Raw genomic sequence first — 26,980 nt, 5'->3', positions numbered from 1 at the left:
AAATAAAAGAGTCAGAAATATTATTGGCAATAATTTATCAAAAGCAGCAGTTTTTAGTGAAAAAAATTTTTAAAAAGTTAGCACAGACAACCATAGTAAAATGCAAAGGTCTTCAAAAAGTTTACAGGAAATGTGTATCATGAAAAAACTGTGCATGAATTTCAAGATTTTTTGCACCAAAATAAAATCATATTTTCATTCCATTTTCCAGAGACTTTTTGAAATTGCTTTGTATGATATATACTTAACTATTAATGACATCTTTTTTAAAAAGTTATTCAGAATTCAAAAAGCTATGCTTTACATAAATCCCACTAAGATACTTTTAGAAACAAGCTGATTCAGCAAAAAGGAAAAAAGGCAATTTATTCAGTGTATGATATAATGCATATTTTATTTTCATGCTTCCAGATCTAAGTTATAACTCTGCTTTTGAATTAAATCAAAGCACATGGTCAGCAGTAATAATTTGTGTTACAGGCTTTTACTGAAAATTTGGAATGATTTTCATTGTTTTGTTTGTTATTATTTATCTGATATTTACTTTTTCATTTTTTATTTTTGCCAGAGGGTGCATGTACTCATAGGAAAGAGATTAAGAGGAAAAAAACGTGAGAAAGCACCCTAGGAGGGGGATGGTCATGCTGCAATCCCTTCTCCTCCATTTCTTCTTTCAGGATTTTGGACATGTATGCACATGCACCCAATGCACTTCTCAAGCTGCTAGGTCTGGGTCTTGAACCGCATAGTCAGTCATATGGGATCGAATTGCCTTAACCACCAGACCACAGGCTGGCCTTGATATGATATTTGAACTCACCTTTTCAAACACCATTCTGGCATTGAAGACCAGTGGAAAGGTGGCTGGGACACATTGTGTCTTTTTGTATTGGCCAAACACACAGATGCTAAGATAGATGTCCTCCTTGTCTTTCAGCACCACTCCTGGACAAGTTACCTGAAAGAAATCAGACAATGCATATAACTCGGTTGCTTTTTGAATTCCCTGAATTATCCTGCTAACCTCCATTTCTTCTTTCAGGATTTTGGACATGTATGCACATGCACCCAATGCACTTCTCAAGCTGCTAGGTCTGGGTCTTGAACCGCATAGTCAGTCATATGGGATCGAATTGCCTTAACCACCAGACCACAGGCTGGCCTTGATATGATATTTGAACTCACCTTTTCAAACACCATTCTGGCATTGAAGACCAGTGGAAAGGTGGCTGGGACACATTGTGTCTTTTTGTATTGGCCAAACACACAGATGCTAAGATAGATGTCCTCCTTGTCTTTCAGCACCACTCCTGGACAAGTTACCTGAAAGAAATCAGACAATGCATATAACTCGGTTGCTTTTTGAATTCCCTGAATTATCCTGCTAAATGACTTATCAAATATTACATAAAAGCATTAGTCTGCCAACCTAATAAAAACAAGTAAAAAACGAAGAGATTCCAGTGTTTACAGAGTTAAATGAAATGCCTTTATAACTTCCATCCCACTGAGAAATCTACTATTTTCCATTCGGTTATTCATGCCACATTAGAAGTTCTATATACTGGCTCTTGGGACAGACACTAATAATCTTAAACAGTCAGCCTTAGGCTCCTACTTTATGCTGGATGCTGACATAAAGTTATTCAGCATCATTTAATCACAAAGGATTAACACTCAGCGGAAATAAGACATAGTAGAGGACAAAAAGAAAGACCTATAAAAGCACAAATCTGACCTCTGTCACCCTGAACAGCAGCCTGCAGACGCTCACCCAAAGCAATATGACAGTTTCAAAGCTTTCAAAGTTTCTAGCCCTAGAATTATTTTTTAAATATTAAATTGTACTTAACTTCTCTTCGTTGAGATTGACAGAAAGTATAGTTGTAAAATGTGGAGTTTCTAAATAATATATGGCACAGTCTCTCCACTCCCTGACATACTCTATTGCTAGTGATCAACCACATCCTTAAAAAGATATTAAATGTTCTAAGATGAGTCTAACATAGATATATTACCTAATACTCCCTAATATATTCAAAGTATATTTTTATTGTTCTCTGAACACACATTGCTTTCTTGTCTCACATTCTCCCATTGTCTACATAATTTAGTGTAATGCAATGTAAAAAGTAGTAACTCTTTACCACTCTATTCCCATTTCCACCTCACTTACTCCTATCACCTGCCACAGCATACGTCGACTGCCATCTTCTACAAAAACGCCTCTAAATTCACCAGTCATTATTCAATTCAATCTGACTTGAATATTTATTATGCAAGTATATGCATTTTACATTCTCATACCATTTTGTAGTGATCTTACAGTCTAAATTATTGTCAACATGTATTTTACTCAATTGGGCATATCTCGTTTATAAATTTGATTTTAAGTTACTTAAAAGCCAAAATTTTAATTTTCCTTATCATTTTATCTGAAGAAATAAACTGTAAGTATTAAGAATGTTAAAGATTATCTAGTCTAGCTTTGGATGCTTTATATTTGAAAACTACAGGCCTTCAGAAAGTTTACATGATCTAGTAACTAAAGGTTACAAGTAAATGAGTTATAAGATTAAATGAATTAATACATTCAAGATGCTTAGAGCAGTGTCTGACACAACACTCAATTATTTATACTATCATTGTTGTTAGATTGAAAACCACATAGGAGCTAGACAGTGGCACCATAGTAGTAAAACACAACTATATGCAAAGGCTCACCCACATAAAAGGTTCCAGGTTCATGTCTGGAGATATCGTTGAGTACACCAGGCATGCGTGCGCCCACCATAGGGGGATGCCTAAGGCTAGGAGTGGATCACAGTGTCAGGACCTCATAGGAGGTGCATTCTCTTGTATTTTCTCACTTCTTTCTCTCTTTGATGGAATAAATAAACTACTTCTAAAAATGAACAGGCTCAAATACCTGTAGGACACTATCAAGGGCAGTAAAATAAATACAAGAGCCCCAGAAGGACAGAATGGGAGCCAGAAAGAATATATCAAGAAATGATTAATTGGGAACCAGCAGTTAGCGTAATGGCTCTGTTGCTGGACTCCCACGTAGTCGACCGCGGTTCGCGTCCTAGACCCGGTGGCTTAAAACTCACGCCGGGCGCGTGTGCGTGCGTGCCCAAGATCCCGAGAGGAGAATGGAGGAGAAGGGATTGCGGCGTGACCATCCCCCCTGGGGGGTGATTTCTCGCTTTCTGTCTCTAATGTCTCTCTCTGTCTGTCTGGCGAGCACACGCGCCCTATAGTGAAAATCTCTCCAAAAAAAAAAAAAAAAGGATTAATTTAAAACATCTGAAATTTAAAGAAAATCAATTAACACATTTGACAAGCTCAAAGAACTCCAAAATATCATGAGAAGAGAACCTAATAGATCCTAATCAAACTCTGAAAAGATGAGAATTGAGAGAGAAGTGATTCAGCAGATTCCAGGACTCCTCAAAAAGGTTAACATTGATTTCTTATCAGAAACATGAAGCCATTAGAAAGTGGAATGACTTACTCAAAATGCTGAAAGAAGAACACTTTGCAACACCAATTCAAGAACCAAGAAACTTTTCCTCAAAAAAATCACAACTTTGCTATATCTTATTTAAAAGAAAACTGCATGAAGCAATAATTATAAAACTGTGCAGAACTGCATGAAGCAACAATCATAAAACTGTGCAGATGTGTAGACACACACACACAAAATGATGTATGACAATAATATAAAGAAGAGGGAATGGAAGAGAATTGAAACACATTTTGTGTACCAGAAAATTAAACTGGTATTAACCCATACTATAATAGATGATCATAAATTAAGTTGTTAATTGTGAGCCCCAGGAAAACCACAAAGAAAATACCTCAGGCCAGCTCTGTGACCTAGCGGTTAAGGCAGTTGGATCGCACATGGTCTACACAGTTCAAGTCTCAGACCTGGCATTTGAGAAACATACTCAATGCACATGCATGTGTGCCTAAAGTTCCAAAAGAAGGAAAATATAAAGGAGAAGGAATTGCAGAGTTGCAGAGTGACAAGTCCCCACGGAGCAGCGCTTTCTCCTCTCCCTCTCTCTCTGGTGAGCACACGCATCTTCCAGCAAAACAAAATGCGTGAAAATATATAATAAAAGAAACTACAAAGAAATTAAAATGGTACACTAGAAAATTGTTAACTCAAAAGAATCTAGTAATGGAAGAAAAGAGTGGAAAAAATGCACATAAGACATATAGAAAACAAACAGCAAAATGAAGGGGGTAAGCCCTACCATATAATTTGACTAAACCTTCCAGTCAAAAGGTAGAGATGGCAAAATGAATGAAAAATTACGATCCAAGTATATGTTGTCTACAAGAGATAAACTTTAGATTCAAAGACACATGGGTTGATAATAAAAGGATGGAAAAAACATACTAGGGATAACCAAAAAAAGAGCTCCAGTGACATTAATATTAGACATTAAAATACCAGAGACAAAGAAAGACATTTCAAAAATATTTAACAATTAGAAACATATATAATGTATATGTCAAGAAGACATACAATTATAAATATACATGCACTTTGAACAGAGTTCCAAAGTACATGAAGAAAAATCAGGCAAGCATCTCTCGGGAGGAGAAAAACAAATGAATGAGCACATGAAAACCTGGTCAACATTATTAGTCATTAGGTAAATACAAATCAAACAACGACTGTCTTCTCCCATCAACTAAGATGTCTATAATCAAAAAGATGGTTAAAAAAAAAAGTGTTGGAGAGGATTCAGAAAAATGAGAACTCTCATATGTTGCTGGTGGAAGGAAATATAAAATGATAAAGTAACTTTGGTTAAAGTTTTTCAGTTCCTCAAGAAAATTAATCTTATTACCTAAGATCCAGCGATTCCACTCTTAGGTATATACCTGAGAACACTGAAAGCATATGTCCACACAAAAATGTATACACAGACACAGCAGCATTAACGGTTCTTACCAAAAGATGGCTACAACCTAAATATCCATCTACTGATAAATGGACAAAGAAAAAAAAATTGGTATATCTATACAGTGAGATATTATTGAGTCATAAAGAGAAATAATATTCCTTTTACATGCTATAGCATGCTAGCATGTTATACATGCTACACAGATAAACCGAAGAATATGCTAATTGAAATAAGTCAGAAGATACAAAAGGTCATATATTGCTGGAATCCATTCGTAGACATGTCTGGAATAGGGACCAGCAGGTAGCTTGGTGGTTAAGGCAATTGGATCTCACATGGCCAACTCTGAGGTTTGAGCCCTGGACCCAGTGGCTTGAAAAATGGTTCAGATGCATGTGCATGCATGCCCCAAATCCCTAGAGCAGAATGAAGAAGAGATTGCATCATGGTCAACACTCATGTGTGGTGATTTCGCACTTTCTCTCTCTCTCTCTCTCTCTTCTCTCTCTCTCTCTGTCTCTCTCTCTGGCAAGCACATATGCCCTATGGTAAAAAATCTTAAATACATAAATAAATAAATGAAAGAAAGAAAAAGAATAGACAAATAGCAAATTCACAGACAACAAAATCAGAAAATGATAACCAGGGGTTGGTGGGAGGAGAATGAAAGACTGCTAATGTGTATGGGATTTCTTTAAGGGGTGATGAAAATGTTCTGGAATTAGATAGTAGAGACCGTTACACAACTTTGTGGATATACTAGAATTTATCAAACTAGATTTTTTTGGCATGAATTACATCTCAATTGAAAAAAGATGAAGACTAAAGGTAAAAGTAAAATAACAGAAAAGCTATACTGTGCAATCATAAGACAGGGGTGCCTTCTAAATATGAAATAAAGTAGACTTCAGAAAAAAAGAATACAAAGGATAAAGGAAAATGTTTCATGTTGATTAAAACTTTGACTTATCGGAACCAGCAGTTAGCGTAATGGCTATGTCGCTGAACTCCCATATAGTCAACTGCGGTTCGAGTCCCGGACCCTGTGGCTTAAACTCACGCTGGGTGTGTGTGCGTGTGTGCCCAAGATCCCGAGAGGAGAATGGAGGAGAAGGGATTGCGTTGTGGCCATCCCCCCTGGGGGGTGATTTCCCGCTTTCTGTCTCTCTGTCTCTCTCTGTCTTTCTGGCAAGTGCACGTACCCTATAGCAAAAACCTCTAAAAAAAAAATTTAAAAAAAATTGACTTATCAAAATGCTATTATACATCAAAACTCATTATATTGTATCAAATTAAATAAAGAAAAAAATAATATAACTAAATTTCAACACTTTTCTCTTGGCAATTGATAAAACAAGCATGTAAACAATTATTAAAGATACAAAAGATATAAACAAAAAAATGGTGATATAAACAAAAACATTCAATAATTTGACCTAATAGACATTTACAGAATATTCCAACAACCAAAAGACACACATTTTTTTTCCAAGTTCACATGAAAATATTCACTGAGATAGATACTGTGGGCTTATAGCAACAAATCTCGATAAACATAAAATATATAAAATCAGGGCCAGGAGGTGGCGTGGTGGGAAAGGTGCTGGAGTCCCACATGGCCAACCACAGTCTGAGTCCTGGACCTGGTGGCTTGAAAATCACACCACATGCAAGTGCACGCATGCCCAAAGTCCCTAGGGGAGAATGAAGGAGAAGGGACTGCAGTGTGGCCACCCCCCTGACGTGCGTTTTCTCACTTTCCTCTCACTGGCTTTCTCTGTCTCTGTCTTGTAAACACACATGACCTATGGCCAAAACCTTAAAAAAAAAAGAATAGTTATGAAAAGTCTAAATATGACTTAATGATTAAATGCTTGGCCACTAATACTAAACGAGAGTTAAGAATATCCACGCTCAACACCTTTTCTCATGACATCCTACAGCTTCTAGCCAGAACAAGTAAAAAATGGTATTTTTTTAAAAAGACCTTTTGAAAGTCACGCAGATTTGACACTGAATATGTTTTCAGACCATTGTAACCTATTATAAATATGCTATTAGAAGTAACAAGGAAGTTTAGAGAAGTCATAGGATTTAAGATCAATATATTGTACAAAAATCTATTTCTATTTACTGTACTACCCATAACACATTATTTTTTTAATATAATTTACAATAGTATCAAACAATATGAGTTACTTGGGTATAAAGTTAACAAAAAAAATGTGTAAGGCATGCATATTGAAAACTACATGTATCACTGAAAGAAACTGAAGACTAAATAAATGAAAAAATATAAGTACTCTTCACTTAACAACTGAGTTTCATTCCTTTGTTCAGGTCATTAAGCAAATCGGTCAATAAGCAAGAAGCTTAAAGATAGGTGTCTTATGGCATGTTCTGGCAACATAGGTATGTATTTTTAAATAAATATCACACAACACACACTAGAGCATAATTCCATCCATACAAAAAGCATACATTAGATAAGCACCAGAAAGTGACAAGACACCTGAGAACACAATAATTTAAATCCAGTGTAATCACTTTTATTTATTCTAAATACTACTATGGGTGTACAATAAAGTACAAGTTTATACACAAAATATGCAGTCTTGTGTGACTGAGAATACTTTTTCATGAATACAAACTGACTGCAGAAATAAGACAAAGACTGAGAAGGGGCCTTCCTTGAACTGGAAAACTGGCCATAAGTCCAAACAGCAATCAAACAGGTAGATCATTAAGTAAGGCATGGTTATATACAAGATTCATGGCTTAAAAGATTTGATATTGTGGGACCAGCAGCTGGCATAATGGCTATGTCGCTGGACTCCCACGTGGTCGACTGTGGTTTGAGTCCCAAACAGGATGGCAGTGGCTTAAACTCACGCCAGGCACGTGTGCGTGTGTGCCCAAGATCCCAAGAGAATGGAGGAGAAGGCACTGCTGTGTGGCCATCCCCCCTGGAGGGTGATTTCTCACTTTCTATCTCTCTGTCTCTGTCTTTTTGGCGAGTGCATGTGCCTGATAGCTAAAAAAATCCTCTCCGGAAAAAAAAAAAAAAGTATTTGATATAGTTAAGTTTTCAATTCTCTCAAAATTGACCTGTGATTTCAATGTCATTCCAAGCACTGAGAAAACAAAAAATAAATAAATAAATAACAATCAATAGATAAACTCATTGTAAGTAAAAAGTAATTTAGGGCCAGTAGGTGGCACAGTGGTTAAGGTGATAGACTCCCCTATAGCCAACAGCAGTTCAAGTCCTGGACCTGGCAGCTTAAAATTTATGCTGGGCATGCATGCATTTGTGCCCAGGATTCCAGGAGGAAAATGGAGGAGAAGGGACTACAGCATCGCCCTCTAATCTGGGGTGGGGGGGATGATCTTTTACTTTCCCTTTTACTGTTTTTCTCTCTCCAGTGAGCACACATGCTCTATGACAAAAACCTTTAAAAGAAAAAAAGTAATTTGTACAATCTGAGAATAATTTAAGAATTACTTTATTTTATTACTAATATTCTTTTAATTTGTTATAGGGCACATGTTCTCACCAGAGAGAGACAGAAAGAGGGGAAGGGAAAGTGAGAAAGTAAGCCACCAGGTTCAGAACTTGAACCATGGGTAGCCATGTGGGAGTCCAGAGCCTTAACCACTATGCCACCTGCTGGCCCTTGAAAGTAATTTTTAAAGCAGCATTAGATTCTCTGTTTAGAATAGGAAAAACTCCATGTGAGATCAAAAAATTATGAAATTGAGATAGATAAAAATACAAAGAACTGGCAACCAAATAAGAACCTTTGAAAATGTAGTCAGTGAGGGACTAGCAGATGGCATAATGGCTACTTCGCTGGACTCCCAAGTAGTCAACCGTGGTTTGAGTCCCAGATCCAGCAGCTTAAACTCACTCTGGGTGCATGTGCATGCATGCCCAAGATCCCAAGAGAAGAACGGAAGAGAAGGGACTGTGGTGTGGCCATCCCCCCTGGAGAGTGATTTCTCGCTCTCTTGTCTCTCTGTCTCTCTCTTTCTGGGGAGCACACACGCCTCATAGCAAAAATCCCTCAAAAACAAAATTGTAGTCAGTGAATTTTATAACCATAATAGAAGAGATTAAAAAAATTAAATTAATAAGTAAATAAGAATATAGGGACCAGTCAGTGGCATGGTGGTAAAATGTAATCCTCAGAGGCTGACCCACATGGAAATGTTTGCAGGTTAATGTGATCAGGTCTGCTAAAGCCAGGGGTGATCACACTATCAAGAAGCTATTGGGAGTGTTGTATCTCTTGTCTCCCTCTCTCTTTCTTTTTCTATCTGGCTCACTGATGAAAGAAAAAAAACTTTATAAGAAAAGAGAAAATAATACAATAATGAGGATTTCACGAAAAACAAAAAGATAAATGTTACACAAAAAAAGTACTTATGTAACATGGTTTCTTAAAACTTCCAACATATACCTAATAGCACGACCGGAAGAAAAGACAAAACAGAAATACCATGATTGTTTATGAAAAATATCTTCAGTAAAGTTGGATACAGTTTGGGAAAAAAAAAATTATACTGGGGATTCTAGCCAATGATTTAAGTAAGGATTTTAAAACAAACAAAAAAATAGGACAAAATATTGTACAGGAAAAACCAAAGCTATCTTTATTTGTAAACAATATAATTTTCCACATAAAAATTCAGGTAAATATTGGAATTAATATGAGATTTCATCAATGATGTTGAATATGGAATTAAAATACAAAAAGTGCAACATATATATGTGTGAATAAAGGAGAATATTCATGGAATACAACTTGTAATATCCCCAAAATTGGAAATGATGACATTATTCAACAACAGTGACCTAACAGTGTTGGAGTCAGCAGGTGGCATGGTGGTTGAGGGCGCTGGACTCCCACATGGCAGACTGTGGTTTGAGTCCCAGGCCTGGCAGCTTGCTTTCTCACCTCTCCCCCAATCTGTCCCTCTCTGGTCAAATTAAAAATAAATAGATAAATAAATAAAATAATAAATTTGTGTTGTATTAAAAAAAAAAAAAAAGTGACCTAACAGTGTCATGGCTGTAGAATGTGCCACTCTGTGAGGCTCACCATATAGGAAGGTTTCAGGTTTCATCTAAAGACCTACCTGAGTATGATCCAGGGCTGGCTGAGACCAGGGATCACACATATTTGTGTGCATATATTTCTCTCTCATGCATATGCATACATCCATGCACACACACACACACACACACACACACACCTCTGGTATAAAGAAAAATAACATAAACAAAATAACGAAGAACTAATATAACTGAAATAAACAAGAAAAATGCAGGAACAATTTACAATAAAATAAACATTTCTGCATTTAAATGTTCTGATAGGACTAAACTAAAAGATATGTTTGCACCTACACACAGAATCCATTGTACGTGTGGAAGATAAACTTGTACCTAAATACAGAATTTATGTGACTAATTATGTGGCTAATTTCAAATGTGGATTAATAGATGTCACATATTGGCATTTCAAATACCATAAGCAGACTTCCACTGGCATCATGATTTTCCAAAAAAAGTAAACTCTTAGCAGAGTTCCAAACAAAACAAAGCACACTCTTGCATCAATTACATAGTAACTGCATTCCTGGAAAAATTCACTGTAGTCTGCAACCTATCCCCAAACAGATTGTGTTTATACAAAAACAGAGTTCAATTGTTATTACTAATGAATTACTATTAAGTTATTAATCTCTAATAATCACAAAAAGGTTTTTCATCTACAAATTCAGTAAGATATACAAGTCATGTGAGGCACCAAACAATTTACACCAACAGAACTTCCCAACAATGACAAAGGTAGCCCAACAAATTTCTGACCCACCCTTGAAAACTAATGCATGGATACAAACGATAACACTGCAACATTGTAGGTAACAATTTAAAAAGTGGAAACCACTAATATTTAAAAGTCAATCAACTAAGAAACAAAAATTACTTCACTGCCATATAAATACACAACATTCTACAGTAATTAAGGAAATGAAGGAGACTGGTAAGGACCAACACTGAGAAATTCAAAAATAGTGAGGTAGAAAATGTAGCTATCGAAAGGATACATACAATATGAAACTGCTTGTGTACAATCTTAAAAGAACAATAGTATAGGCACTACACAGACAAATACAATACAGGGAAAGGAGAGACAACTAAATGAAAATATGCTCCAACTTTAAGGTATGGGTTACCTTAACTCCAGGAAAAGAGGGAGGTAAGTGGAGAAATGGAGTTAGGAAGAGATACAAAGGAGACCTCAATAATAATATACCTGTAACATTTTATTTCTTAAAAACAAATATCTGCATTAAACATGTAAAATGTATCATATGTTAAATGATAAGATTTTACACAGGGGATGCATAAGTATCCAAGATCCAATGGGCTGGAGGGAAGTCACTGCTATTTATATATCTATAAATATAACACACACACACACTTTTTCTGTAAGTTTGAGTGTTTTATAATTAATGTTTTAAAAATATTCTAGGGAGATTTACCACCAACTGTAATGTGAACGTGCCTGAGACATTATTCCATAGTAACCTAGATAAGGATCACAAAGATAACATTCAGATGACTAGAGACTGAAAAAGATCCAGTTGTCTGCCTCAATGCCAGCATTGAGTTAGGTAATGAGGTCAAGTCCATATACAGAAACAAAACAAAACAAAACAAAACAAAACTGGAAATGATATAAAATTGAACTGATACTAGTAAACAAACAAACGAAAACTTTGTTGCTTTCTTGCCCAGGTGTTGGGCTTTATTCTTCTGTCTCCAATTATTCCTTCTATTTTTCCAAAAAATCTATTAAAATTAAAATTGAAATGCTGAGTAACCAAAAAGAGAGAAAGAGAGAGAGAGAGAGAGATGAAACAGCCAAAAAAAAAAAAAAAAAAAAAAAAAAAAAACCCCCTTCCAAAAAAAAAAGATCTGTCAAGAAGACATACAATTATAAATATACATGCACTTTGAACAGAGTTCCAAAGTACATGAAGAAAAATCAGGCAAGCATCTCTCGGGAGGAGAAAAACAAATGAATGAGCACATGAAAACCTGGTCAACATTATTAGTCATTAGGTAAATACAAATCAAACAACGACTGTCTTCTCCCATCAACTAAGATGTCTATAATCAAAAAGATGGTTAAAAAAAAAAGTGTTGGAGAGGATTCAGAAAAATGAGAACTCTCATATGTTGCTGGTGGAAGGAAATATAAAATGATAAAGTAACTTTGGTTAAAGTTTTTCAGTTCCTCAAGAAAATTAATCTTATTACCTAAGATCCAGCGATTCCACTCTTAGGTATATACCTGAGAACACTGAAAGCATATGTCCACACAAAAATGTATACACAGACACAGCAGCATTAACGGTTCTTACCAAAAGATGGCTACAACCTAAATATCCATCTACTGATAAATGGACAAAGAAAAAAAAATTGGTATATCTATACAGTGAGATATTATTGAGTCATAAAGAGAAATAATATTCCTTTTACATGCTATAGCATGCTAGCATGTTATACATGCTACACAGATAAACCGAAGAATATGCTAATTGAAATAAGTCAGAAGATACAAAAGGTCATATATTGCTGGAATCCATTCGTAGACATGTCTGGAATAGGGACCAGCAGGTAGCTTGGTGGTTAAGGCAATTGGATCTCACATGGCCAACTCTGAGGTTTGAGCCCTGGACCCAGTGGCTTGAAAAATGGTTCAGATGCATGTGCATGCATGCCCCAAATCCCTAGAGCAGAATGAAGAAGAGATTGCATCATGGTCAACACTCATGTGTGGTGATTTCGCACTTTCTCTCTCTCTCTCTCTCTCTTCTCTCTCTCTCTCTGTCTCTCTCTCTGGCAAGCACATATGCCCTATGGTAAAAAATCTTAAATACATAAATAAATAAATGAAAGAAAGAAAAAGAATAGACAAATAGCAAATTCACAGACAACAAAATCAGAAAATGATAACCAGGGGTTGGTGGGAGGAGAATGAAAGACTGCTAATGTGTATGGGATTTCTTTAAGGGGTGATGAAAATGTTCTGGAATTAGATAGTAGAGACCGTTACACAACTTTGTGGATATACTAGAATTTATCAAACTAGATTTTTTTGGCATGAATTACATCTCAATTGAAAAAAGATGAAGACTAAAGGTAAAAGTAAAATAACAGAAAAGCTATACTGTGCAATCATAAGACAGGGGTGCCTTCTAAATATGAAATAAAGTAGACTTCAGAAAAAAAGAATACAAAGGATAAAGGAAAATGTTTCATGTTGATTAAAACTTTGACTTATCGGAACCAGCAGTTAGCGTAATGGCTATGTCGCTGAACTCCCATATAGTCAACTGCGGTTCGAGTCCCGGACCCTGTGGCTTAAACTCACGCTGGGTGTGTGTGCGTGTGTGCCCAAGATCCCGAGAGGAGAATGGAGGAGAAGGGATTGCGTTGTGGCCATCCCCCCTGGGGGGTGATTTCCCGCTTTCTGTCTCTCTGTCTCTCTCTGTCTTTCTGGCAAGTGCACGTACCCTATAGCAAAAACCTCTAAAAAAAAAATTTAAAAAAAATTGACTTATCAAAATGCTATTATACATCAAAACTCATTATATTGTATCAAATTAAATAAAGAAAAAAATAATATAACTAAATTTCAACACTTTTCTCTTGGCAATTGATAAAACAAGCATGTAAACAATTATTAAAGATACAAAAGATATAAACAAAAAAATGGTGATATAAACAAAAACATTCAATAATTTGACCTAATAGACATTTACAGAATATTCCAACAACCAAAAGACACACATTTTTTTTCCAAGTTCACATGAAAATATTCACTGAGATAGATACTGTGGGCTTATAGCAACAAATCTCGATAAACATAAAATATATAAAATCAGGGCCAGGAGGTGGCGTGGTGGGAAAGGTGCTGGAGTCCCACATGGCCAACCACAGTCTGAGTCCTGGACCTGGTGGCTTGAAAATCACACCACATGCAAGTGCACGCATGCCCAAAGTCCCTAGGGGAGAATGAAGGAGAAGGGACTGCAGTGTGGCCACCCCCCTGACGTGCGTTTTCTCACTTTCCTCTCACTGGCTTTCTCTGTCTCTGTCTTGTAAACACACATGACCTATGGCCAAAACCTTAAAAAAAAAAGAATAGTTATGAAAAGTCTAAATATGACTTAATGATTAAATGCTTGGCCACTAATACTAAACGAGAGTTAAGAATATCCACGCTCAACACCTTTTCTCATGACATCCTACAGCTTCTAGCCAGAACAAGTAAAAAATGGTATTTTTTTAAAAAGACCTTTTGAAAGTCACGCAGATTTGACACTGAATATGTTTTCAGACCATTGTAACCTATTATAAATATGCTATTAGAAGTAACAAGGAAGTTTAGAGAAGTCATAGGATTTAAGATCAATATATTGTACAAAAATCTATTTCTATTTACTGTACTACCCATAACACATTATTTTTTTAATATAATTTACAATAGTATCAAACAATATGAGTTACTTGGGTATAAAGTTAACAAAAAAAATGTGTAAGGCATGCATATTGAAAACTACATGTATCACTGAAAGAAACTGAAGACTAAATAAATGAAAAAATATAAGTACTCTTCACTTAACAACTGAGTTTCATTCCTTTGTTCAGGTCATTAAGCAAATCGGTCAATAAGCAAGAAGCTTAAAGATAGGTGTCTTATGGCATGTTCTGGCAACATAGGTATGTATTTTTAAATAAATATCACACAACACACACTAGAGCATAATTCCATCCATACAAAAAGCATACATTAGATAAGCACCAGAAAGTGACAAGACACCTGAGAACACAATAATTTAAATCCAGTGTAATCACTTTTATTTATTCTAAATACTACTATGGGTGTACAATAAAGTACAAGTTTATACACAAAATATGCAGTCTTGTGTGACTGAGAATACTTTTTCATGAATACAAACTGACTGCAGAAATAAGACAAAGACTGAGAAGGGGCCTTCCTTGAACTGGAAAACTGGCCATAAGTCCAAACAGCAATCAAACAGGTAGATCATTAAGTAAGGCATGGTTATATACAAGATTCATGGCTTAAAAGATTTGATATTGTGGGACCAGCAGCTGGCATAATGGCTATGTCGCTGGACTCCCACGTGGTCGACTGTGGTTTGAGTCCCAAACAGGATGGCAGTGGCTTAAACTCACGCCAGGCACGTGTGCGTGTGTGCCCAAGATCCCAAGAGAATGGAGGAGAAGGCACTGCTGTGTGGCCATCCCCCCTGGAGGGTGATTTCTCACTTTCTATCTCTCTGTCTCTGTCTTTTTGGCGAGTGCATGTGCCTGATAGCTAAAAAAATCCTCTCCGGAAAAAAAAAAAAAAGTATTTGATATAGTTAAGTTTTCAATTCTCTCAAAATTGACCTGTGATTTCAATGTCATTCCAAGCACTGAGAAAACAAAAAATAAATAAATAAATAACAATCAATAGATAAACTCATTGTAAGTAAAAAGTAATTTAGGGCCAGTAGGTGGCACAGTGGTTAAGGTGATAGACTCCCCTATAGCCAACAGCAGTTCAAGTCCTGGACCTGGCAGCTTAAAATTTATGCTGGGCATGCATGCATTTGTGCCCAGGATTCCAGGAGGAAAATGGAGGAGAAGGGACTACAGCATCGCCCTCTAATCTGGGGTGGGGGGGATGATCTTTTACTTTCCCTTTTACTGTTTTTCTCTCTCCAGTGAGCACACATGCTCTATGACAAAAACCTTTAAAAGAAAAAAAGTAATTTGTACAATCTGAGAATAATTTAAGAATTACTTTATTTTATTACTAATATTCTTTTAATTTGTTATAGGGCACATGTTCTCACCAGAGAGAGACAGAAAGAGGGGAAGGGAAAGTGAGAAAGTAAGCCACCAGGTTCAGAACTTGAACCATGGGTAGCCATGTGGGAGTCCAGAGCCTTAACCACTATGCCACCTGCTGGCCCTTGAAAGTAATTTTTAAAGCAGCATTAGATTCTCTGTTTAGAATAGGAAAAACTCCATGTGAGATCAAAAAATTATGAAATTGAGATAGATAAAAATACAAAGAACTGGCAACCAAATAAGAACCTTTGAAAATGTAGTCAGTGAGGGACTAGCAGATGGCATAATGGCTACTTCGCTGGACTCCCAAGTAGTCAACCGTGGTTTGAGTCCCAGATCCAGCAGCTTAAACTCACTCTGGGTGCATGTGCATGCATGCCCAAGATCCCAAGAGAAGAACGGAAGAGAAGGGACTGTGGTGTGGCCATCCCCCCTGGAGAGTGATTTCTCGCTCTCTTGTCTCTCTGTCTCTCTCTTTCTGGGGAGCACACACGCCTCATAGCAAAAATCCCTCAAAAACAAAATTGTAGTCAGTGAATTTTATAACCATAATAGAAGAGATTAAAAAAATTAAATTAATAAGTAAATAAGAATATAGGGACCAGTCAGTGGCATGGTGGTAAAATGTAATCCTCAGAGGCTGACCCACATGGAAATGTTTGCAGGTTAATGTGATCAGGTCTGCTAAAGCCAGGGGTGATCACACTATCAAGAAGCTATTGGGAGTGTTGTATCTCTTGTCTCCCTCTCTCTTTCTTTTTCTATCTGGCTCACTGATGAAAGAAAAAAAACTTTATAAGAAAAGAGAAAATAATACAATAATGAGGATTTCACGAAAAACAAAAAGATAAATGTTACACAAAAAAAGTACTTATGTAACATGGTTTCTTAAAACTTCCAACATATACCTAATAGCACGACCGGAAGAAAAGACAAAACAGAAATACCATGATTGTTTATGAAAAATATCTTCAGTAAAGTTGGATACAGTTTGGGAAAAAAAAAATTATACTGGGGATTCTAGCCAATGATTTAAGTAAGGATTTTAAAACAAACAAAAAAATAGGACAAAATATTGTACAGGAAAAACCAAAGCTATCTTTATTTGTAAACAATATAATTTTCCACATAAAAATTCAGGTAAATATTGGAATTAATATGAGATTTCATCAATGATGTTGAATATGGAATTAAAATACAAAAAGTGCAACATATATATGTGTGAATAAAGGAGAATATTCATGGAATACAACTTGTAATATCCCCAAAATTGGAAATGATGACATTATTCAACAACAGTGACCTAACAGTGTTGGAGTCAGCAGGTGGCATGGTGGTTGAGGGCGCTGGACTCCCACATGGCAGACTGTGGTTTGAGTCCCAGGCCTGGCAGCTTGCTTTCTCACCTCTCCCCCAATCTGTCCCTCTCTGGTCAAATTAAAAATAAATAGATAAATAAATAAAATAATAAATTTGTGTTGTATTAAAAAAAAAAAAAAAAGTGACCTAACAGTGTCATGGCTGTAGAATGTGACACTCTGTGAGGCTCACCATATAGGAAGGTTTCAGGTTTCATCTAAAGACCTACCTGAGTATGATCCAGGGCTGGCTGAGACCAGGGATCACACATATTTGTGTGCATATATTTCTCTCTCATGCATATGCATACATCCATGCACACACACACACACACACACACACACACCTCTGGTATAAAGAAAAATAACATAAACAAAATAACGAAGAACTAATATAACTGAAATAAACAAGAAAAATGCAGGAACAATTTACAATAAAATAAACATTTCTGCATTTAAATGTTCTGATAGGACTAAACTAAAAGATATGTTTGCACCTACACACAGAATCCATTGTACGTGTGGAAGATAAACTTGTACCTAAATACAGAATTTATGTGACTAATTATGTGGCTAATTTCAAATGTGGATTAATAGATGTCACATATTGGCATTTCAAATACCATAAGCAGACTTCCACTGGCATCATGATTTTCCAAAAAAAGTAAACTCTTAGCAGAGTTCCAAACAAAACAAAGCACACTCTTGCATCAATTACATAGTAACTGCATTCCTGGAAAAATTCACTGTAGTCTGCAACCTATCCCCAAACAGATTGTGTTTATACAAAAACAGAGTTCAATTGTTATTACTAATGAATTACTATTAAGTTATTAATCTCTAATAATCACAAAAAGGTTTTTCATCTACAAATTCAGTAAGATATACAAGTCATGTGAGGCACCAAACAATTTACACCAACAGAACTTCCCAACAATGACAAAGGTAGCCCAACAAATTTCTGACCCACCCTTGAAAACTAATGCATGGATACAAACGATAACACTGCAACATTGTAGGTAACAATTTAAAAAGTGGAAACCACTAATATTTAAAAGTCAATCAACTAAGAAACAAAAATTACTTCACTGCCATATAAATACACAACATTCTACAGTAATTAAGGAAATGAAGGAGACTGGTAAGGACCAACACTGAGAAATTCAAAAATAGTGAGGTAGAAAATGTAGCTATCGAAAGGATACATACAATATGAAACTGCTTGTGTACAATCTTAAAAGAACAATAGTATAGGCACTACACAGACAAATACAATACAGGGAAAGGAGAGACAACTAAATGAAAATATGCTCCAACTTTAAGGTATGGGTTACCTTAACTCCAGGAAAAGAGGGAGGTAAGTGGAGAAATGGAGTTAGGAAGAGATACAAAGGAGACCTCAATAATAATATACCTGTAACATTTTATTTCTTAAAAACAAATATCTGCATTAAACATGTAAAATGTATCATATGTTAAATGATAAGATTTTACACAGGGGATGCATAAGTATCCAAGATCCAATGGGCTGGAGGGAAGTCACTGCTATTTATATATCTATAAATATAACACACACACACACTTTTTCTGTAAGTTTGAGTGTTTTATAATTAATGTTTTAAAAATATTCTAGGGAGATTTACCACCAACTGTAATGTGAACGTGCCTGAGACATTATTCCATAGTAACCTAGATAAGGATCACAAAGATAACATTCAGATGACTAGAGACTGAAAAAGATCCAGTTGTCTGCCTCAATGCCAGCATTGAGTTAGGTAATGAGGTCAAGTCCATATACAGAAACAAAACAAAACAAAACAAAACAAAACTGGAAATGATATAAAATTGAACTGATACTAGTAAACAAACAAACGAAAACTTTGTTGCTTTCTTGCCCAGGTGTTGGGCTTTATTCTTCTGTCTCCAATTATTCCTTCTATTTTTCCAAAAAATCTATTAAAATTAAAATTGAAATGCTGAGTAACCAAAAAGAGAGAAAGAGAGAGAGAGAGAGAGATGAAACAGCCAAAAAAAAAAAAAAAAAAAAAAAAAAACTCCTAAAAAAAAAAACAAATCCTCCTTCACAACAATTAAGATGTCTCAGGGCTGGCTCCATGGTACAACAATAATGCACTCCTCTAAAAAGCAGGATCCCACATGATGACACTGGTTCAAATCCCTGCTCAGTAAGCCCCAAACAAGCCAGGCATGTGCGTAAGTGCCCAAGATCTAATGGGCTGGAGGGCTGGAGGAAGGGGATAATGGCATGACCGGTCCCTGTAGAAGGTTCATATTTCTCTCTGCCTCTCTTTCACTTTCACACATGCATGCACGTAGTCTACCATGAATTTTGAGAAGTTTAAAAAGATATGATGTTTCAAATATTAATGCTACAAGTGATAGGAAATACAAGTCTTTCAATGCTCTTTAAAAACAAGTTATTTGGAATATCATATCATTCTCCAGCGATACATTGAGAAAAGTCACACTTTTTCTCCCAGCAAGATATTTTTTCTCAAGTCATATGGCTCTGTTGGACAACACAAAATGCTGTGTTATACATCCAAACCTTTCATGTTTACTACATTTTTGCACTCATACTACTTGTATTACACATATGAGATTTCCACTAATATAAGACTACACCAAAAAAAAAAAAAACAAATAAATAAGGGAAGAGGAGAATGGGCTACCACCATTTAGAAAGGCAAATAGAAATAAATATATAGGAACTAGAAACAAATTGTTACCACGTAGATTAAAAAATCAAGCAATTACACAACACAGACTATTTTATAACTGAGCTTGGTTTCTTCCAAAGGTAGAGTCCACAAAAAGACTTTTATAAGAATGAATGTTTACGTTAGTTTTATCCATGATACCTACAACCAGGAAGCAACCCAAATAATCACCAATAAGATAACAGAGAGGGGCAAGCCCACGGTATTGTGGTTATGGCAGCCAGAGCCCATATGACTAACCAAGCAATTCACATTCTGGCTCTGGTGGCTCGAAAAACATACCAGGCATGTGTGCAGATGCGCCCCAAATTCTGATAGGATGGAAAAATGGAAGAGAAGGAATTGCAGCATGACCACACTCTACTGGGGAGAGGAGGAGCTTTTTCCTTCTCCTTAACCCTCTCTCTGTCTCTCTGGAGAGTGTACATATCCTCTAATCAAAAATAAATAAATAGGGAACCAGCAGTTAGCGTAATGGCTATGTCGCTGGACTCCCATGTAGTCGACCGCGGTTCGTGTCCCGGACCCGGTGGCTTAAAACTCACGCCGGGCGCGCGTGCGTGCGTGCCCAAGATCCCAAGAAGAGAATGGAGGAGAAGGGATTGCGGCGTGACCATCCCCTCTGGGGGGTGATTTCTCGCTTTCTGTCTCTATGTCTCTCTCTGTCTGTCTGGCGAGCGCACGCGCCCTACAGTGAAAATCTCTCCAAAAAATAAATAAATAAATAAATAAATAAATAAATAAATAAATGAGAGAGAGAGAGAGAGAGAAACAGAGAGAGAGAGGATAGCATCAAACTAAAACGGTTCCGCACAGCAAAGAATATGACCAACTGTATAAAAAGGCAACCTACAGAATAATAAAAAAAGAAAAATTGCAAACCATATATAAGAGGTTAATATGCAAAATATGTGAGGACTCAAACAACTCAATAAGCAAGAATACAAAAAACCCTGCTTAAAAAGTGAGCAAGAGTAGTCCAGCCTGGTAGCACCATCCATTGAGTACTGGACTAGTGTTGGGAGCCACATGGTCGACTGCAGATTCAGATCCCCATGGTGACCTGAAAACATACACACACACACACACACACATATATACACACACCCAAGATCGTAACAAGCTAGAGGGCTAGAGAAGGGGGTCATATGGTGTGAGGAGAACCCACTGAGATTGATTTCTCTTTCTCTCTCTTTCTCATACTCATGCATGTGTTATCATGAATAATACAAATAGCCAACAGGCATTCAAAAAGGTGCTTCCCATCTCCAGTCATTAGAGAAATGTAAATCAAAATCACAATAAGATTTCACCTCATATCTATTAGACTGAGTATTCTCGAAAAGATAGTAAATGGGAAAGTGTTGGTGAACTTATGGGAAAAAGGAAACCCTTTGCACTGTTGGTGAGAGTATCAGTCAGTACAATCATTATAGATAAAAGCACAGAGGTTCTTTGACAATTCAAATGTAACTACTACATGATCCAGCAATCACACTTCTGAGTATACACCCAAAGGGGGAAAAAATCAGTATGTCAAAGATAGCTATCTGTACTCCAATTTCATTGCAGCCTTAGTTACAATAGCCAAGATATGGAATCAACCTAAGTTGCCCAATAGTAAATGGGTAAACAAAATATGGTAAACACACAGACACACACACACACAATGGAACAGTATTCAGCCTTAAAAAAGAAATCTTGTCATTTGCAATGATATTTGTGAAGCTGGAGGACATTATGCTAAGTGAAATAAGCCAAGTACAAAAAGACAAATACTGTTTGATCTTACTACATATGGAATCTTAAAAATGCAAACTTACAGAAGCAGACAGAAGAACAGTGGCTGTCAGGGGTTGGAAAATGGTAGAGAAATGAGGAGATATTTCTTAAAGTTTCAGTTAGGATGCAAAGTTTCAGTTAGCATTAATAAGTTCTGAAGAATTATTATGCTACATGGTGGCTATGGTTAATACCAATAACTACTTGAAACTACTGGGACCAGCAGTTAGTGTAATGGCTATGTTGCTGGACTCTCATGTAATCAGCCACAGTTCAAATCCCAGACACAGTGGTTTAAACTCACACCAGGCATGTGTGCATGCATGCCCAAGATCCTGAAAGTAGAATGGAAGAGAAGGGATTATGGTGTGGCCATCCACCCCCCCCCCGGGGGGTGATTTCTCGCTTTTTGTCTCTCTGTCTCTCTCTTTCTGGCGAGCGCATGTGCCCTATAACAAAAATCTCTCCAACAAAAAATAAACAAGTAAAAAGAAATAAGTGTGTGAGGTGACACACATGATAATCTAGTTTAATTTACTCATTTCACATCACTTTGTTCACTGTAAATATATTTTTGTCAATTAAAAAAAGAGAGAATGGACAGACATGTTGTGCTATACATATATAATAGACTACCACTCAAAAGGAAGGAATACTGATACATACAGCATGGATTAATCCCAAAAACTTGCTAAACAAAAGAAGTCAGACACAAATTACACACTACTTGGCTCCAATGTGAAGTTAGAGCACTGTTAAACTAATTTAATGACAAAAATTAGTAGTTCACTGTGTATAGTGCTTGAGGGAGCAAAAGAAAATTTCACAAGGTAATAGAAATGTGCTATATATGATCTTATCAAAATCCATCGGGAAAGGGACCAGCAGATGCTATAATAGTTACATCGCTGGACTCCCATACAGTCAACCACAGTTGGAGTCCTGGATCTGGTGGTTTAAAACTCACATGAGGTGCATGTGTGTGCACGCCCAAAATCCCGAGAGGAGATTGGAGAAGGGATTGTGGTGTGGCCATCCTCCCACCCGGTGGTGAGTTCTTGCTTTCTGGCTCTCTGTCTTTCTCTGTCTCTTCAGAGGGTGCACATGTCCTATAGCAAAAAACCTCTCTTAAAAAAAAAAATCCGTTGAGAAAGAAAAAGAACACTGTGGGAATGAAAAGATTACTTTATAATAAAATGAAATACAAAGACCTAGCAACTCCATGATCAAATGCAACATATAAACAGTGATTGGATCCCGGTTGAAAAAAATTAATCATACAAACCATTTTGGGGACAACTGAGAAGATTTGAATATGGACTAGATATTAAGAAATCACTAATTTTCAGGACCAGCAGTTAGTGTAATGGCTATGTCGCTGGACTCCCATGTAGTCAACCATGGTTCCAGTTCCATACCCAGTGGCTTGAGCTCATGACAAGCACGTGTGCATGCGTGCCCAAGATCCTGAGAGGTGAAGGGAGGAGAAGGGACTGCTGCAGCATGGCCATCCCCCCTGGAGGGGAGGGGGTGATTTCTCGCTGTTTGTCTGTCTCTCTGTGTCTTTCCGGTGAGTGCACGCACCCTATACACCAAAGACCTCTCAAAAAAAAAAATCACTTATTTTCTTAGGTGTGATAATAGTAATGTGGTTAGGTATAATAGAACACAATCTTTATTTTTAATGATGTGTTCCAAAGTATTTAGGGGTGGAGTGTAATGTCAAGTAAGTTCAACAATTTACTTTTGAATTGTCAGCAAAAAAACCTGTTTACTTTATACAGATGATGGAGACTTTGTGTGTGCAGGGGCCAGCAGGAAGTGTGGTGGTTAAGGTGCTGGATTCCCCCATGGCTGACCACAGTTAGAGTTCAGGACCTGGAAGCTTGAAAATCATGCTGGGTATGTGTGCATGCATGCCCAAAATCCTGAGAGGGAAATGGAAAAGAAGGGACTACAGAGTGGCCATTCCTACTTGGGGTGGCTTCTCACTTTTCCTCTCAGTGTATCTTTCTCTCTGGCAATGGCACATGCCCTATGAAAAAAATTTTAAAAAGTGTGTGGAAAAATGGAATTAAAATATGAGCTTATGTTCATTCCAATTTTTTTATATCCAAACATATTTTTTATAATATACACTGTCAATGAAGATTTTTTTTCAGAGTTTATTTCTATGAAATAGAAAGTGCATGCATGAATGCACCTCTAACAAGGTCTCCACACCATGATCCATTCTCAGCCTCAGCCAGCCCTGGATTATGCAAGTTCCTGGGGTATGTTGGAAGGTGTTGGGTGTGAATTTTGAACCTTTCCATGTATGTCAGCCTTGCTAGTGTCACATTTTATCACTGTGCCATCATCTGGTCTCCACTGACAAATTTTTGAAGACCTCTTATGCACAGATAAATCAAAATAATAGTTTAACAACTCCATAGTTCATGGGGTAAAGTTATTCATTGAGTTATTCTTCCAACTGCTCTGCATATTTAAAATTTTTCACTTAAAAATTGTAGAGAAATGAAGATGTCGATTTTCATACTTGAGAGATGTTGATATATTAAATTTAAAAGAAAAAAAAAGTGCAGACTTTATATAACATGATACCTACTGTGTATGAAAAGGAAAGTATAGGGACCAGCAGTTGGCATAATGGCTATTTTGCTAAACTCCCATGTAGTCGACCACGGTTTGAGTCCTGGACCTGGCGGCTTAAACTCACACCGAGCGCATGTGCTTGCGTGCCCAAGATCCCAAGAGGAGAATAGAGGAGAAGGAATTGTGACGTGGCCATCCTCCCGGGAGGTGATTTCTCGCTTTCTTTCTGGCGAGTGCATGAACCCTATGGCAAAATCCTCTCCAAAAAAAAAAAAAGGAAAGCATAAAAAAATGGCATGCAGGAGAGAAAAAGAGCAAGAGTTTGTATATCTGTTTATATGACAATTAATAAAAATGGTTTTCAATAGCAGATGAGGATAAATGGGAAACAGGTTTAAGGAGACAGATCTTACAAGATTTTCTCTAAGCATATCATTTTATATGTAATGGTTTTGATCTTTATACCATCTATATGTAAAAAATTAACTAAATAAGAAAAATTAAAATCAAACAGGAGATGTTAAAAATATCTACAACAACATAATTCTTCTATTCAGTTAAAGCCACATTAATCAAGCTTGTTTAACTTGTAGGGTTGCTAATAATCTTTTTAGCTCTTTCAGAGCATCCGAGCCATTTTAAAGGGTTTGAAACTGGGATCGTGAAGCAGATTTGTCCCTAAAAGTTGTACAACCATACACAATTAACTTGGCCGTGCTCAGCCTCGATTTTCTCATCTATAATAAAGGGAACAAGTCCAATAGTATTTTTCTTAGAACTATAAAATTCTGTGACTAAAATGTTTGTTGAAAAGAAGAAGATCCTTTCTCCTGCTTAGTTTTCTTTGGGTTTTATGAATAATGCACTCCATTATAGTCATTCACTCTCTGCAGTGTAACTAACACGGAGGAGGCAGGGTAGTGAAATAAAATGTACTTCTCTGAACCTCTTCTGACAGTAATCAGTTACACTCTCCCCACTTCCTCTAAGAAGGTTCGTTTTGCCAATGGGAGGGAAGGGAAGTGGCAGCCAGCCTGTCAGGCTGCTGCCCAGACCTTGTGGCTAAACCCCATTGGTTAGCAGAGATGGGAACAAACAGCTAATAACAGTCTGCTCAGGCTGAACTTGGAAGCAGATTTACTAACTGCCCCAGGCCAAGCAGTAGGAAGCTACAAGGAGTCTTCAGCTAAACAAACCTTTCTTCACAAAAAGTTGCCCCAAAGCAGCTGTGGGTCAAAAACACAAAGCTAGAGCTATCGAGTTTCCGTGTAAAATCTCTGCAAGCCTGAACAAAACCGAGAGTCCCAGAAACTTTCTTCTCCTGCCCGGCCTCACCCTCTGCCCCACCTAGGCTTCCTTTAAGACAGAACAAAAGATCTGAAACAGTTCTGTGACTTCCCTGGGCTTAGCAGCCTGCGAGATGGAGAAGGGCAGGGAAAGGGGAAGATGCAGGGAGCCAAGGCCCGCCTGCTGGAGTGCAGGATGGAAAATAGGAGGGCTTCTTGGCGTAGCACCCGGGAGTCCTGGTGAATATCTGAACACCCTCACCCCACAGTTTGCTGTATGGGATGACTGAGTTTTAAGATGGGAGGTTTTAGAGAGGAAGAGAGGGAAACACACTGACGGAGGGTCTGTATTTGCAGGGTTGTATTTGCAGTGCAAAATGAGGTGTGCAAAGGCTGGGGGGTGGCTTTGCCCTGCAAGAGATGAGCTGGAGCTTTAGTCTGGAGAACAAGAGGGCTCCCTAAAGAATGAAGGGGAGGGGGCGGGGTTTTTAAAACATGGAGAGGCCCAAGCCCCTTCCCTGGGGTTTGTGTGGGGTTCTCTTTCTTAGTCGGATTTCCAGCGAGGCTGGGGAAAGAGCCATCAATCAAGAGAGACCTGGTGGAGGGGCAGGTTTGGAGAGGGAGGAGTTCTCCTCTAAAAGCTGGCAGCTTTAACTGGAAGGCGAAAAGGGCTCCTTTCTCGGGAAGGGACAGAAATGACTTCTGAGGCGTCAGGGGTTCCCCATGAGGCCCCGGGAGAGGCCGCCAAAGCAGTTGCAACGATGCCACATTTCAGTTGCTGGCCGTGCGGATTCTACCTCGAAGCCTGAGCCTCAAGGTCCCTCCAGGAGGGAAGCCTGGAAACCCGTCTGCAAGCTGTGCCTGCAGGTGGGGGGAGTGGCGAGGCGGTGAACCCCTACCTAGTGACAGGGGCAGGGAAATGGGTACGGAAAGACCCCGCCCCCCAACGCACTGAAAGTTGCTGGCGCGGGGAGGAACTCTGGCGTGCTGGAAATGACTCGAAAGCACAACCTGGAAGTTAGGCTGGGCGAGGAGGGCGAGCAGCGCAGGGCTGGGGGTCTGGCCTCTGCGTGGTGGACGTGGGAAGGAATTCGGGATTTCGAGATGGAAGAAGACCAGGGGCCACGGCTCCCTAGGGGTGATTAGGGGCGTAAAGGAGGCTTTGGGGTGATTAGGGCTTTCGGAGGCGCTCGGAAGGAGGCGTCCCCCGAGTCGTCCTGGGGCACAGGAGACGCCGGTACTCACAGAGCGGATCTCCAGCGCCAGGGCGCATTGCAGCGCCTTCACCTTCGGCATCCGCGCGGGGTGGGGCGGCGGGGAGGGGCCCCGGCAGCGGGCCCGA

At 37.9% G+C, this 26,980-nt stretch overlaps 1 protein-coding gene across 3 annotated transcripts in view; it reads right to left on the bottom strand.

Annotated features, from left to right (window-relative positions):
- SPATA6 (spermatogenesis associated 6) overlaps positions 1 to 26,974 on the bottom strand; it is a 133,218-nt gene extending 106,244 nt beyond the window's left edge. For 2 of the 3 annotated variants that reach the window (XM_027771351.1, XM_006147267.1), the window contains exons 1-2: positions 26,884 to 26,974; positions 1,186 to 1,323 (exon numbers count right to left, since the gene is read on the bottom strand). In XM_027771351.1, coding sequence (XP_027627152.1) covers positions 1,186 to 1,323; positions 26,884 to 26,934 — 189 coding nt within the window. In that variant the 5' untranslated portion in view covers positions 26,935 to 26,974. Of the gene's footprint in view, positions 1 to 820; positions 953 to 1,185; positions 1,324 to 26,883 lie in introns of those variants that run through there. The other variant, XM_027771352.1, reaches the window with a different exon arrangement.
- Positions 26,975 to 26,980: the final 6 nt, after the last annotated feature.

This window comes from Tupaia chinensis, unplaced genomic scaffold (assembly GCF_000334495.1).
Source record: "Tupaia chinensis unplaced genomic scaffold, TupChi_1.0 Scaffold000207_1, whole genome shotgun sequence".
NCBI lineage: Eukaryota > Metazoa > Chordata > Mammalia > Scandentia > Tupaiidae > Tupaia > Tupaia belangeri.
Note: the sequence above shows the minus strand (reverse complement) of the source record. Positions and strands in the feature narration are given on the sequence as shown.